Source organism: Cynoglossus semilaevis, chromosome 10 (genome assembly GCF_000523025.1).
Source record: "Cynoglossus semilaevis isolate Cse_v1.0 chromosome 10, Cse_v1.0, whole genome shotgun sequence".
NCBI classification, from domain to species: Eukaryota; Metazoa; Chordata; class Actinopteri; order Pleuronectiformes; family Cynoglossidae; genus Cynoglossus; species Cynoglossus semilaevis.
Genome location: NC_024316.1, coordinates 4,908,824 through 4,923,976, shown reverse-complemented (window position 1 = coordinate 4,923,976; position 15,153 = coordinate 4,908,824). Strand labels below are relative to the sequence as shown.

Here is a 15,153-nt window from a genome sequence, read left to right as displayed (position 1 = left end):
ACTGTGTATACATATCTATATTATTGTATATATATTATATATATATATATATATATAAAATATATAAATTGAATTTTTTTACTTGTGACACTGATGCTCCAACACCATGTTCTAAGTGAACAGAAAGGGTGTTTATTTGTTTTACAATAGTATCTTGGTTACATTCGTATATAAACTTTTTTTTTTTACAGAACGACAGTGATGTTTATCAGGACATATCTAAAAAAATTAATGGAAGAACATGCATTCGAAATATGAACAGCATCAAAAGGAGCGACTGGTTATATATTGATGTTGAAATTCACAATCCTGAGCTCAGCTCAAAACCAGTCCCGGAGGGAATTTCTTTTATCTTTTTTTCTAGTAAGCAGAAGATTTTCAGCATGGAATATAGGAGCATTAACGCAAAAGTTGAGTTGAATTTTTGAAATATCTCTTTAACGCGACGAACCACAAACACCGCCGCTTAAACCATCCATTGAAATAAACAGAGTCAGCCTCTAAAAAGGAAGTGGAAAAGTGCACTTAATGGGTCTGCACTAGTCAGACCCCGTCTAAACAAATACTCATGATTGGCCAAGAAAGCTTGAAATGCTGCACCATATACAAAAACTGGCAACAGAAGGACCGAGTCTCCCTGTGTCTCCTGTGATCCTGGTTATGACTCTTAAGATGACGCGTGGACAGTCCAAGCTGCAGAAGATGGCAAATATCAACTGCTGCTGCCTATTCTTACTACTCTCCTTCCAATATTCAATTATCTCCTTCACACTCAGTGTACCAGTACCTATCGACCAAAACATCCAAGGACACCACACCACCTCATGGGATAAATAAAAAACACCACTACTGTAAGTCTTACTATTAATATTTGGATTGTATGTTTTAAGGAATATTTAAGTAAATTCAGGCTGTGACCCAACATTTTAGAGCCATCATTTATAAGACTGGATTTTGGGTTCTGTTCAATCAGGGTATTTACCACAGGTCTGTGCTTTAGTGAAATGTGACCCAAAGTTACAGTCTACTGGTTTGTTTTGTAATTAATAGCTAATTTTAAAAAAACATTTGCATAATCCCAGGGTTTAGCCCTCTTGGCTAAAACAGCACCTTAAATCGTCTGAGTTTCTGTTAAGAGACAAAACAAAACAATCCAGACTACCAGTGTCAGTGCTGTTACTGGTTTTGTCCTACAGTGACTCCAGCATACTTGTGACTTCACAGCTCACTGAGGCTAAAATGCAGGGTTGAAATAACCTTACAGCATAATGGTGTTGATCTAAATCAACATTTCCCCCCCCCTAAAGTATGGTTTAAATGATGAGTTAAACTGGCCCTCTATAAATCTAGGAGAAAGTCAGCCAACATGTTTACATTAGTTCAGCGGTCATAATGCATACGCACCCAAACCGGCCACAATGCAGAGGCAGACAGCGCAACCGTGGTATGCAGCACTCACTGCAGTGTTCTGATGATCGACCGCCAGGATTTACAGACATTTTTAACAAAGCGACTCTAAGAAGGAAGCTCTGGACTTTGTGGTTGTGAGCAAGGCTTTGAAAGTAAAAAGATTTTTTGTCCTGTCCTTGGTCTCAAATACAAAACAAGAACTAACTAATAAATGAGACTGAACTGTTACAATATAAGAATGTGAAATGTCAAAAGTAATGGGAATGTAGAAATGATAAGAAAAAAAAACAGAATAAAAAAAGGCATTTTAGAATTAGAAATGCTCAGGAGCACAGATGGTGATGAGACTGTGACACAGCAGAAGAATTAAGATGAAGGCTAAAAGTAACATAGATATGAGACGAACAACGATGGAAAGATTAAATGAGAGAGACAGATGTGTTTTGTAGACGTCCTGACATTTAGTGATCGTCTTCCTCCTGCTCTTTACACCTCGGGGACAGAGTGATCCATGGAAGTTCGGAGGAGGCCAGTGGACATTCTGGACAAAAACAATAACATAACGAGAGTTAGTGGGAGATTTTCCTTTGTGTTGTCACCATTAGCTGTATATACAGTAAGCATGTACAGCCATTTTTCAATTTCAGTTTAAAAAAATGACATGATCTACTGAAGAACAATAAAATGTCAAGAGAGAAGTTCCTTTTCTACTACTTCTAGTCTTCACCTTCATAATAGTCCAGCTTTGTCTATCTATATGTGGGGACAATAGACTTTACATGAAGAACAAGTGAACTGAGCTGTATTAATATCATTACTAATGTGAAATACTTATAAGCGAACAGTCTCACCTCTTGACCATGTGTTCGTAGACGAACTTGGGCATGATGGTGATGGTCATGGTGGTTGGAGAGGTGTTCAGAATGTCCTTGATCTGAGAATCCTGTCAATGATTCCAGAGTCACACATGTTAACAATAATCATCCAATGATGCTAATGGACTGTTTTATAAACTACTACTTAATATGAGGAGGAGGTGGACTGTTTTCTAGAAGGTGCTTTTTTGTTGGGTTTTTTTTTAATTAGCCAAGAGCTAGGACAAGAACCAAGACCTGGGACTGGATGGATGGATCAAATCAGAGGAGAGAATTGTCAGAGTTAACACTATAAAAGTCAAGTTACACCATGGACCACAGGAGGAAAAAAGGCTCAGACTAACCCAGATTATATAGAGATCAGATATAAAGGCCAGCCCTCTGTGATAAAAACCTCGGACATCATTAAATTTTAAATTATGAGATAAAGTCAAGTTAGATGAAAACTAAACTACTAAACTAGATGAAAAGCATAATAAATAAATGTTCTTTCAAAGAAATGCAACAAAGGAAAAAAAACTAACAGGGAAAACAGTTGAATCAACAGCTACATCAGGGATCAGCTGTTGCTGTCACACACTAAAAAATTGGGCAGACAATGAAAATGCTAACACTTAGAACTTACAGTGACTTACAGTGACTCTGCTAAGATTATTGTTGCCATCCAGATGCAAACTTTAGATCAAAAGTTTTAAACAATTTATTTTCCACACTCTGGCATAAGTCACACTTTACCAAAACATTATTTTATAATATATTTGTTAAGCACAAAACGGAACTAGTTTGTCTGACCTTGAGTCCGATGACATTTTGTCCATTGATCTCACAGATGTAATGCTCGGTCAACAGACCGTTACGAGCAGCAGAGCCGTCCTTGACCAAGGAGGTGATTTTTCCAGACTTGTAGATGAAGCCCACGTGGCCTGAGCTGTCTTTGTGCATAGTGATAGTGCGCTGAAATGGCCTTTACATACAAAGACACACAGTATTATTAGCAGTAGCATCTATTTGCATTCCAGTTACAGAGTAGCAGAGTGTAAATAATAAAGTAGCCAGCAGAGAGAGCCACATAATAAAAGGCCACAAGAGAAAATATAATAGAGAGACATTTAATCTCCCATTTTATACTGATGTGCTGGTCACATTTACATCATGAGGTTTTTTTTTCTAAAGACTAGGTAAAAATTCAGACACCTTAACAAAGAAAAAGTAACACTTATTCCTTACCTGTCCCTGACCACGAGCTCAATGCGAGTCTCAGCTGCAGCCTTCAGGGCCTTGTGGGCCTTGTCAGAACTCCAGCCAGCACAGTTTTGACCGTTGATCTGAAGGACCTGGTCACCAAAACGCAGCCCAGCCAAGGCTGCGGGGGAGTTGGCCTGCACCAGCTGGATGAACATTCCCTGGTGGAGGATGAAAGGAAACAGATAAAATAACTGATGTGACTCCAGGGAATGAAGAGGATGGAGACATCCCCAAACAGTGGGGTGAAACAAGAAGAAGGACAAAGATAGAAATGAATACATCACGAAAGAAGAGAAGGGAAATTAAATGACCAAAAGAAAGCTTTTCCAATAAATAAACAGTTTTGAAAATCATGTATTTATACTCTCTGTACAGCAGTCATTTTAGCCCTTCTACTGTGAGTGCAATTGAGTACAACTAAATTATTAAGTGCTGTGAGGTCCAACTGTCTGGAGAGCAGAATGGACAGACTCTTGGACTCCACTGCACATTCAGATAAACATATCTCTAGTAGCAATTCATTACACATATATTTATATACAGTGTAGATATATATATATGTACAGTATATATATGTACAGTATATATTTATATATAGTGTGTGTGTATATATATAGGCATACTTTGTATAACTGATCTACCTTTGTGATTCAGTTCTAAATATTTGACACTACTGCTCTAAGTAATAGCAAATGCATGGCTCCTGCAGTTGATTTATATTGCTCTTGTTCCATTGTTCCATGTTCCATTGCAAAATCAGTGTGATAATTACTGACAGATCACATGATGTTCCAGAACATGAGTCTCACATTTGGAAGGAGCCGTATCTAAGTTAATAATTATATTAGCGGCCCATCTACTGCAAAACTTGTAAAAGTTTTTATTTTTGCCAAATTTATTTTGCTTAACAATATTATAGTCAGTCAATTATCTTTCTTAATTTCTCAAATAAAAAAAATATTTTTTTAAATCAAATATGTAACCAACTCTATTGAATATCAGGTAGTGACCACTAATTTACTGTGCAAAGAGCCTGTTTAGCTGATTTTAATTCTAATTCAGACGCAGATCCTGCCCCTCATCACCAATCTTATCTTGTAGATTAGTAACTAATGTGGGTTTGGTGTGTGTGGAGTCAAAAAGCTGCTAAGAACATTGAGTCTGTGCTGAATTATTCATGAAGGCTGTCGGTCAAAGAGCCCACGGTGCTGACTCACGTTGTCAATTGACCTCAGACGGAGTCCAACCTTCTTGTCCTGGTCCTTACAGAGAATGATCTCCCTCAGCCCAGGGCGGATCTCTGCCCGCCTGACACCAATGTCTGCCCCCGTCACTGGCCGTATCATGCTGGTGACGCCCAAGGTGGAGGGCACTGCCACTTGCTGAGAGATGGAGAACAGCAGCACGGAGAAGAGAAGAAAAGGTGGGAAAGAAGCAAAGGATAAAAGATGAACATTAACATTCAGTGACTAATGGGAAAGTGCAACAAAAGGAGACAAGTGGAAGGTTTAAAATTCATCTCCTACTCCAAAGGCAAATGAGGTCAAGAAAACTTTGCAAACACTACAAACTTTTTTAACCATAAGGGTAATATGATAAATGAATACATTAAATTAAAGGTAGAGGTGAATACATCAATAGAAGTTAGAGCAGGGACCAAATGACAGGCTGAATTCTCACAAGAGCCTTGTCATCTGCAGGATACATACAGCCACACAGTAACAGTTGCATGAGAGTAAAAAGCTCACACCCTCCCACACACACGCAGCCTCTGGCTTTTGGTGAGTCACTCAGATCTGTGGATCTCCACAAATCCAGTTTTGTTCAGTTTGAACATTTTTTCTCCTTTAGTTTATACAGGTCTACGAAACCACACTATGTTGGGCCAACTGAGAGCCACAAACAAGACCATTTTGTTCTCTTAAATATATAAAAGCTATATGCACTGACCTAATCTTAAATACATAAAACATCCACAATGCACCCACACACTTACATTTTCAGCCACAGGCACCAGGGCCATGTTTCTCTGGACTTCATCACTGTTGAGGCACAGACCCATGTAGTCGCTCAGTTCCTCCAGATTTGGGTACAAGCCTGAGGATGGGTGAAAGGAGGAGGAGGTTGATGAAAGAAGGAGCAGAGGGAAGAAATTGTTGTGAGGTACAGATGGAGAAAGAACAAACAGGTGGGAGAGAAGAGAACAAGGGGGTGTAGAGAGAAACAAAAAAAAACAGCATTATGGTTTGGTTATCTAAATAAAAATACAACTATATTATTAAAGAGGCTAAAACATATGTAGTTATTGACGAGAATCACCATACCACATAAAAAACATTCCTCAATTATTAATTATTATTTCTCAATTAATTATTATTAAGTTCTCTAACAACATATTATTTCAATATCTATTTATTATGATTCTATTAAGGAGAAAATAGGTGATAAAGCACAATATCAAAATTAAACAGGAGCCTGGTTACAGCCAACTGTCTCTAGAGAGCATCCTGGGGCTGCCAAGTCAAAAATAACTTAGCGTTTTGTTAAAAGAAAAAGAAAACAGAAAAAATAGATGTAGTGATGTAATGTAGTGCACATGTTGTACTATATAATCCTCCACTTAGTAAGAGTTCCATTCCTACGATGCAACATAACTCGATTTTTACTGGAAGTCTGAACTGACGTACTGTACCTATGTCACTCACCTACGCTAACACAGTGGTAACTTGATAATATACGACAGAAAAACATCTGACTTACACCTGGGTGCCATAATATAAGGCAAAAAGTTCCCAAGGAACTCAACACAAAAGATGTAGCAAATGTAGCACAATCTAATGTATGGCGTAAAACTTTAAACAAGTCCGTCTTTGCATATAGCATACAGCGCAGCATGAAAATGTATGCATCTGCTCCGCTTACCAACTACTTCCCAATGTTGTTTAAACGCCACTTGTCTGAATAATGGAACAAAACTTTTTTAATAAGTTTATGGGAAATGGCTGTGTAACCACAAAATGCCATAGATCTAGGATCTCATAAAGTGAGGATCCCCAGTAATATTGCATTTATACACACTGCAAATTTTCTTTCATTAAAATGACCAGTAAATCTGTCTATAAAGTATATAAAGATAAAAACTGATTGGTCTAAAACCAAAAGAAATCATAATGTCCTTGGAAAATGTTTTGTGGAAAATGATGGAATTATATTGTGTTCATTGTCAGAGAAGCTTTGGACAAAAGCTTAAGTAAGATAATTAGAGAAAATGATTTTTATAGAATCTCACCATTGTCAATTGATGACTTAGTGGTTAATTATTCATCAGTTGTAAGCCACATCTGGTTTACAGGAGCATTTTATGTTTGCCATAAAACAACTAAACACATAATCCTGTTAAACATTATCTTTTGTTTGCCTGTTATGTTTGTTGAGTTGTTGTGGATAGGGAGAAAAAAGAACTGATAGAAACAATAGATGAACTGATAAAACTGCTGTTGAATTTAAAAAAAATTGCAGCTGAAATCCAATGTCTCAAAAGCTGACCTAAAAATGCAGCTAGCAACAATTAGTGTGCAAGAACTTAGATTAGTCAAATAAAAACCCGCAAATGTCCAAAGTGGTGACTTTGACCACGTATGAACTCTCGCCACATGATCATGAGTCATAACGTCATACTCTGACTCCTATGCTAGGCCTACGTATAAAACATCACTGAAGGCTCTTCTTATTTTCACTCAAATATGAGTTTCCTTTGTTTTCTTTGGTTTTTTTCTCTCTCCCCTTTTTTCCCCATTTAGATGACCTTTTCTTTTATCCACCCAAAACCCACAAAACAAATAAACAAACATCTTGTTTCTTGTTCAAATAAATATAAATTCCTCTTTTCTTAGTGCTCCCTGTTCTCCCATCACAAGTCTTTGTGAAACGAGTCTACGTGACGAGGCGAAAAATTATTCTGTTCAGAATGTGACAATCCTGACAAGAGGAGGAAACAGATTAACTTCTCCATTGGATGAAGACATCATGTCTACCTAGAGATGTAAGGCAATGTTTCTTAAAGCCAGGTTGAGGCATAGAGCCTCACTTTCTCGTCATGAGAAAATGCCTTGGCTGTTAGAGAAGCAACACAGAATTAATGACTAAAGTAATTTAAATAATAATTAAATTCTATAATCAAACTCCTTAGTCATTTTTTTCCAATCCTCTTCTGTTACAGGACGTATATAAAGTGTTAAAAGTACAGAAGATGGGTCTATGTAAAAAAATATATATATACTATTTTATTATAGATTCTCATTATAATTTATCCACAAATGCTCAAAAATGTCTCCCTTCCTGCCTCCGCTTTGACTAAATTCATATCTTTCCACTGCCTCCTTATCCTCCTTTTCCTCCCTCTCCTCTCTGTTTCACATGCCCTGTCCCACCAGAAATGTCCAAGCTAGTTTCCATGGTAACTTGTGGCCTGGACTGCCGAGGCAAAAACAAAAGACTAAAATCCCAGAGGACTGTGCATCCAAACAAAAAACATAAACAAAATGCATTGGAGGCAACAACAATTGAAGAAGTTGGTGGAAAAAGTACAGAAAATGTATGTTTCTAATCTCTACTGACATGAAGTGTTTTTTGTACCCACTTTTGCTCATTGTTTTCCCTTTGCTTACTCAGGAGTTTAGACCTACTTTTGCACAAATTCAAAAATATAACAAACATGAACCCCTTAAGGGGAAAATATAAAAGGAAAGAGGGAAATGAGGAACCACAAACACAAAGGAGACATGAGAAAGCCTAATTCAAATCCCAGTCCCCTTGGTTTGGTTGCATTTATTTACCCTAAATACCAAAGATCTGGTTTTGCCCCAAGTATGAACCTTGATTTAAACCACAAGAGACATAACTGGCTTAAACACGTTTCTGTGACGGTATTTGTGTTTCAAAATAGAGACATTTTCTTTTTGAGTACAGATAACACTTACATGATGCAGGCATCGCAGCATCCATGGGTGGAGGCTGGTAGTTTCCCTCAGTGATGGCCGGCATTGGGGCGGTGGTCTGGGCAAACTGGGCCTGGGCCTAAAGAGTGAATGTTTGAAGTTGATCAGTACAGGGCAAGTACATCTGTTCTTAGCACTTTTTAATATATTTAATATATATTGATTCTGTAAGTCAAAATGTTTAGTTATAATAGAAATTCAGAGATTATTTAAGTGAAAAACACCATTATTTGTGGGAAAAATAAATAAATAAATGACCCAATAAACAAATAAATAGACAAAGAATGCAGTGATATATAAAATGATGAGTTTTAGCTTGTAGGAAAAAAGGCCCTAAAATTACAGTTCAGGTAATTCAGGCTTGGTACAGTTATAATTAGGAGTATCTAGTCTTGAGTAGGAGTTAGTCTCTATAAAACCTAGGGATGTCAGATAATATCGGCTGATCAATATTATCGGCCCAATATTAGCATATTATGTAATATTTGTAAGAATCGTTATTGTTTTTTCCTCTGATAATGAAAACCTGATAACGCAATGCCTGGGTTTCCCTAAAATATGTGTGCCCTAATAATAGTTTTGGGGATAAATCGGCTGTATAAATAAAGTGAAAGTGGGAAAAAGATGGCAGCATTGCAGCTGATTTAATTAACCTCATACTCATACAGCAGTTTGTACAGATAAATAAATAAATATTACCAGGCCTATATCGGTTTATATCGGAATCAGAAGCAAGTGTTTGGACAATATTGGCATATCGGCAACAAGTTAATATCAGCCCGAATAAGAATAAAATGTACTTCTATAAACACTGCTGGTCATATTCTACTTAATTAGCAGAATTAAGAACATATAACAATTGAGAACAATAACATAGTTATTCGCCTCCACAGGCAAAACAACAAATAATTGACTATGATTTTTTTTCGACATGACTAGCTTGTTCGAAAAAATCCAGATAGAGTAAAAATAATGGAACAATTTAACTTAATTTTAAAAAGATATAGTTTAATGCAGAAAAAAACATACCTTAATAACCTTGTCGACCTTAAGGTCCTCAAGAGATGGATACAGAGACATCCTGATGAGAGAAAACAAGGAGAAATGAGGAGAGGATGTTCAGAGAGCTTAAGAGGTCCGAGTTCCAGCTAACAGCCTGACCAGAGATGCCGCAGCAGACTACTCAACAGGATCTCATAGATCCATGTTGCCTCACTGCTGTCCATTACCGTTAAACTGCATTATGCTGCATTAAAAAATAAAACATTGTTTCCAATGACTATGTGATGCTAATGGGATGCTAAGCATTTCCCAATGACTATGTGATGCTAATGGGATGAAGGGATGAAGAGTCAAGACTTCAGAATAAAAGCATGTTTTGTAACTGTTTTATCTTTTTGCCCATTTATTACAGAAACTGTCTTAAGGTTTGTCATTTTAAACAAAACTAGGTTCCTTCTGTTTCTTTAAACGATGGTGCACAAACCACTAGTAATACTAGTTGAACTGAGGTTTAGTTTTCTTTTGGAATACCAACAGCATTGGCAAAAAAGGTGAAAGGCTTAAAAACAAACCATGTGAATCATGTGGAAAATATAAACATTAAAAGATAACGTAAAAAGACCAGAGATCAAAGTAAAGCCAACAAACCAAGCACCAAAATTTCAGAATTGCAATAAGTGTTTTAGTGCTACACATTTTGGAAGCCAAGTGTAAAGAGAAAAGCAAGCCTAAAGCTCTTTTAAATAAATAAAAAACACATTGCATAAACTTAAGAAATATTTCATGGCAAAAAATTGTATGATAATATAATATAGATCAATCAGAGCTCATGTTTATAGTCTGTCTTGACTGCAAGTTGCATAACTACAATACATTCATTGAGCTAAACTGAAATTAGCTGCTGGTGTGTGTAAATACAATCACTCTAACACACAGCAGCTTTACTAGCCTTATCTGTCAGTTTTTGCAATGTTGACATAATGACTTCAAATCTGCTTCAATTCAAACGATAACATTCAATTGAAAAGAAGATAAACTGAGTTTTCCAGTCAGAGCAGAGGCGATGGAACATACTATTATGTAACAGAAAAAAGAAATATGCTTAACGCAGTGTGAACGGCTTTATGGACAAGATCCCATGAAGACGTATTACTGCTGTAAATACAACAAGCAGAAACATGAACAGGGAAGAGACTATCAGCTGACTGAGAGGGCAAACAAACAAAACAGGAAACGTGACAAACCAACCCCAGTCAGTCAAGTGTATCAACATGGCAATTTCTCTTTTTTCTATTCATCATTATACTGCACTTGTTTGGAATATTTAAACAACGACAGGGAACAGGGATACAAATTAAACTTGTAGAGCACTTGAAGAACGAGATAAATATGAGTATAGAGTCTTTAGTGTAAAAATAAAGTTGCTGAATCGCAATCTGAAACAAGCAATAGTTAAAAACACCACAGATAAATGGAGAAGGTGAAGATTTATCAATTGGGGAAGACAAATGACTCGTTCGCAGATCAACAAAGTTCCGGAAGGCAATTACGACAGCTTGCTTTGGTTATTTACACGTGTTTTGAGAATCTTTCCTGTGATTTCGCACAGGCGCCTGGTGACAGGCAACTACAGACCAACATTTTTGTCGGGCTGATCTTGACTTAGCAGCTATTGTTCACAGATCATGTGTCTTGCGTGCTTTGTAGGAGGTGTGGTAGAGAAACTGTACTCCTGCCTCAAACAACCAAAAGAATCAGCTTTACCTCCTGATAAATACAGGTAAACATGTCCAGGGCATTTAAACACATTTTTGGAATGTATAAGTGTGTGTGTACCATTCCAACATGTTGTAATAAGCAGCTGACTGCTGTCTTGTTCAGGAAACCATTATTGCCTTACTTCCTAGTCTTAAAGCATGATCTTTGTTCCACTTTGTATCTTCTCTTTGTTACTTGTATCATTTCACATTATGTGCCAATAAATCAATAAGCTGACTAGAAATTTGAATCAAAGCTCCGTGAATGGAAATAAGAACTTAATGTTAACACAGTGAAGCAAAGCAAAGCAGATTAATGCCTTATTTACACCACAATCTTGTGACAACTGCACAAGCATCGTCACAAGACATGTGACAACATTTTGAATTACTAGAGATAAGAAAACATTGGTATGAGAGCGATGATGACATGAACAAATCATCAGATACCATGACAAATACCTATATGTGCATATCACTATTGACATCAACTAGGTTGGTGATCATTTTTCCCAAATATTGTGCGGAAAATAATTCTATTTGCCATTAAAAAGGTTTACCAAGCATTAAAGAGATCTCTGTGGTAAAAAACAATGACTGTGATGGGTGATGGTTACAAAAGAATTTCAAAGGCAATAAAAAATACCAAGAAATACGATTAAGAAATGAATTGTCAGCAGAAAAGAATGGTACAACGCAAGCCTAATAAGAGTTTGACTGCAGCATGAACTTCAGAGATTTACAGCAAGTACTGGTTTTGGTCTTGATTTTTAACCATTATGAAGGAGGCTTTACAACAATGTGCCTATATTCTGGTACTAAAAGTATGCCCAAGCTTCAGGAAAGGACTACCACCCATAAGATAACATTTCTTTAAGTACACAGATGTGCTCTGACAAGTCCTTGTCTCTCAAGTCTCCCTCTCCAACTACACCAGACACTTTTTCATTCTCATATTCTCAGTTCTTATAGACAAGTAAGTTATTGTGTCAGACTACACAAAGGATCATTCAATACCCTCTAGTGTTTACTTTTCAGCTGTGTTTGTTTGCCCTCATTATTAACCTTCATTACCACCACCCGACACCGCTACTTCTGCCACTCTTGCTTCTGGACTAACAGGCCAAAGGTAGTGGAAAATAAGTTTGGAAACAATGAGTAATTGGGTGAGTCTTGTGATGACATAATCTATAACCCTCAGTGACAGAGGCTCACATGGAGAAAACAAGTGTCCTTCTTTGATTTCTAAAAAACTGAAATCCTTAGGTTAACTATGTGAAATGACTCAGTTATGGAAAATGTGCTTTTTTTTACCATGTCCTTAATGTGAGGAAATGGTGGGAAATAGAGGCTGTAATGGAGCATTCTGCACACTAATGGACAAGGAGAGAGCAAAAAAGTAGAGAAGTGTAGGCTTTGTGGTAAACAGGGAATAGGAAGGAACGACTAACTTCAGCCTGAACGAATTGGTTAGATGCAGTAATGCAGTCTTCTTGGCAACTTGCTCCAGCCTATTGACAGGGCCGGGAAAGAGACAGTGGGACTGGGAAAAAAGGGGAGGTGGAAAATTTACATTACTAAAATGAAAGACAGAGGTGGCCTACATCCTTTTCCTCTGTGCATATAAATATATAAAACCAGACTGCTCAGCTCAGGTGAAATGGTAACATGAAATAGTTGTAACTAACAAGTAACTAAACTAAATATTTGTCAGCTTTACTCCAACTCAATACAACCAAATACTGTATGTTTGTCAAGAGGATTTTTCAGACACAAACTATGCTTAGCAGTAACCTAGTTAGTCAAAATTCTAAAGAAACAGGGTGATGTCCTTTTATTCAGTTCAGTTCTGTAACGTACAAAAGTTATGCACAATGCTTTGAAATTTTGCAATAAAAGATAAATACATAGAAAAATTGACATCCCTGGGGGGGGTGTAACAGAAGTTTGGTACATTGTGCAATAACTTAAGAACAACAGAACACTCCGTAAAATAATTCATTTAAGTGTGTTATGAATACCACTAAGGGCTTATGCATTTAAGTGTGACGAGTGTCAGCATATTTACAGTGTTCATTTGGACGTGACGAGTGTCAGCATATTTACAGTGTTGTAAAATCATTTGGACTAAGTTAAATGGGGTTAAATGAGTTGCTGAACAACAAACCAAGTACACAAAGCAGCCAGAGGCAAAATCATTTCCATGACTATTAAACATGTTTAGCATGAGGACATCGATCGATTTGCTATTTATTGTGAGACGAATTTCCATATAAACAATATTAAATTTAAACAAATTGCTGTATTGTTACTGTTCTTCGCTTTGACGACACAACAACGCCATTGCCTGGCATAATACGCAATAACTAACAAACTTCATCTAAGACAATATTAGAAATGTATGTGATGCTGTTTTATAAATAAAGACCTTTTTGTAGCGTTTGTGGAATTTTAGGGTCGAATAACTGAATTGTCAGGTCATTGGACTCGTTTGCTAATAAACGTTAGCCCACGCCATTAACAGTTAATCTTGGGCTGTTAGTTTTTTTCCAACACAGAAACAAAGTTTAAAATAAAACACTTACGTGATATCAAAACAGCTTGAGCAGGTGTGTAAACGCAAAGAAAAAACAACCTATGCAGCGTTTCTTTGTTCCGACATTAAACAACAGGAAAACAGCTTACAGCTAACCTTAGCCTAATGTTAGCCTGTTAGGTAAACGAAACGTACAAGAAACCGTTAGCTGGAGCTGCTAACTAGCCTTTGCTAATGATGATATCTTCTTAAAGGCGTTCTTACCTTTTATGTCTTTTTTGTTGATTTGGGGTTAAAAACGATAGTGAATCGCAGGCAGCGAGTGTATATTTCGTGTATATTTCTATTGTTTTAATCCTGTTTGTCCTCTCCTCGCTCCTCCAGCCACTGTTTCTTCGTCGTTTTCAGGCAGTACTGGAGGGGAATTCTGGAAAATGATGTCACTGCTTCCTGGTCCCTGTATCCACGTCAATCAATGTTGACGACGGAAACCACGCCTCTTATTAGCACGTGATCTGTCCAGTATATAAAAACGACAACAAAATTTGGGGCTTGTTCTGAGTCGTTGACTGTTGTTAAATTGTGTTTTGTGTGGGCTCAGCTGCACCAGAAAAGATGGATCCCTTTGTTCTAAGAGATACGACGTTTTTATGTCAGGATGCAGAAGGCCGTTATGCACGTGGAGTCTTGTCAATGACTTTTTATTAAAATTAAAAACATTTTCTCTTAGCGTGGAGTCTTGTCAATGACTTTTTATTATATTATTGCTATTATTGCTGTATAATAGTATATTATTCTTTTTTACTTTATCTGTTGTTTAACATGTGTTAAACCTGTGGCTGTGACGTGGATTTTCTGTGGGGTTAATAAGATGTTGTCTTATCATATTATTTCTTACAGTGTCTTATCTTTATTTATCTTACCTTATGCCACCGTATCTTATCTACGGTGTCTCCAAAAGTGTTAACTGTATATATGTCTGCTTTTGATCTGTATTGTTTATTTTAATCCGATAAATAAAGATTGAGAAATCAGGGCCAACTCCACATTTTTACATTTTGAATAAAACTTCAATTTAAACGTGTTAAAATGATTGAAGTTTTGCTTATTTCAGGCCTTTGAAGACGAAAAAGGAGCAAAAAACCTTTCTCTGCTTTCAGAAGTGTTCAGAGATGCGGTGAAGGGGCAATCTTTTCTTAACACTGTTCTGCTATATGTTATTGTATGGAAGGTGCGACTTACAGCAAAAATTAGTAACGTCACCGCTAGAAACAGAAAACCCTGACACCCCTGTATATATAAACACACCCCTTTCACCTTCCTTCAGTCAT

General features: G+C 36.9%; 1 protein-coding gene across 2 annotated transcripts; it reads right to left on the bottom strand.

The window, feature by feature from the left end:
• Nucleotides 1–109: 109 nt before the first annotated feature.
• sdcbp2 (syndecan binding protein (syntenin) 2) lies at nucleotides 110–14,274 on the bottom strand. 2 transcript variants are annotated; one of them, XM_008318304.3, is made up of 10 exons: nucleotides 14,087–14,274; nucleotides 12,738–12,829; nucleotides 9,557–9,608; nucleotides 8,510–8,606; nucleotides 5,527–5,627; nucleotides 4,748–4,912; nucleotides 3,513–3,688; nucleotides 3,078–3,249; nucleotides 2,262–2,353; nucleotides 110–1,951 (listed from the first exon to the last, which is right to left on the bottom strand). In XM_008318304.3, the coding sequence occupies exons 3-10, from the start codon at nucleotides 9,605–9,607 to the stop codon at nucleotides 1,897–1,899; spliced, it is 909 nt and encodes a 302-aa protein (XP_008316526.1). In that variant the 5' UTR covers nucleotide 9,608; nucleotides 12,738–12,829; nucleotides 14,087–14,274; the 3' UTR covers nucleotides 110–1,896. The 2 variants fall into 2 exon arrangements, with proteins under 2 accessions (XP_008316526.1, XP_024915098.1); XM_025059330.1 differs by lacking the exon at nucleotides 12,738–12,829.
• Nucleotides 14,275–15,153: the final 879 nt, after the last annotated feature.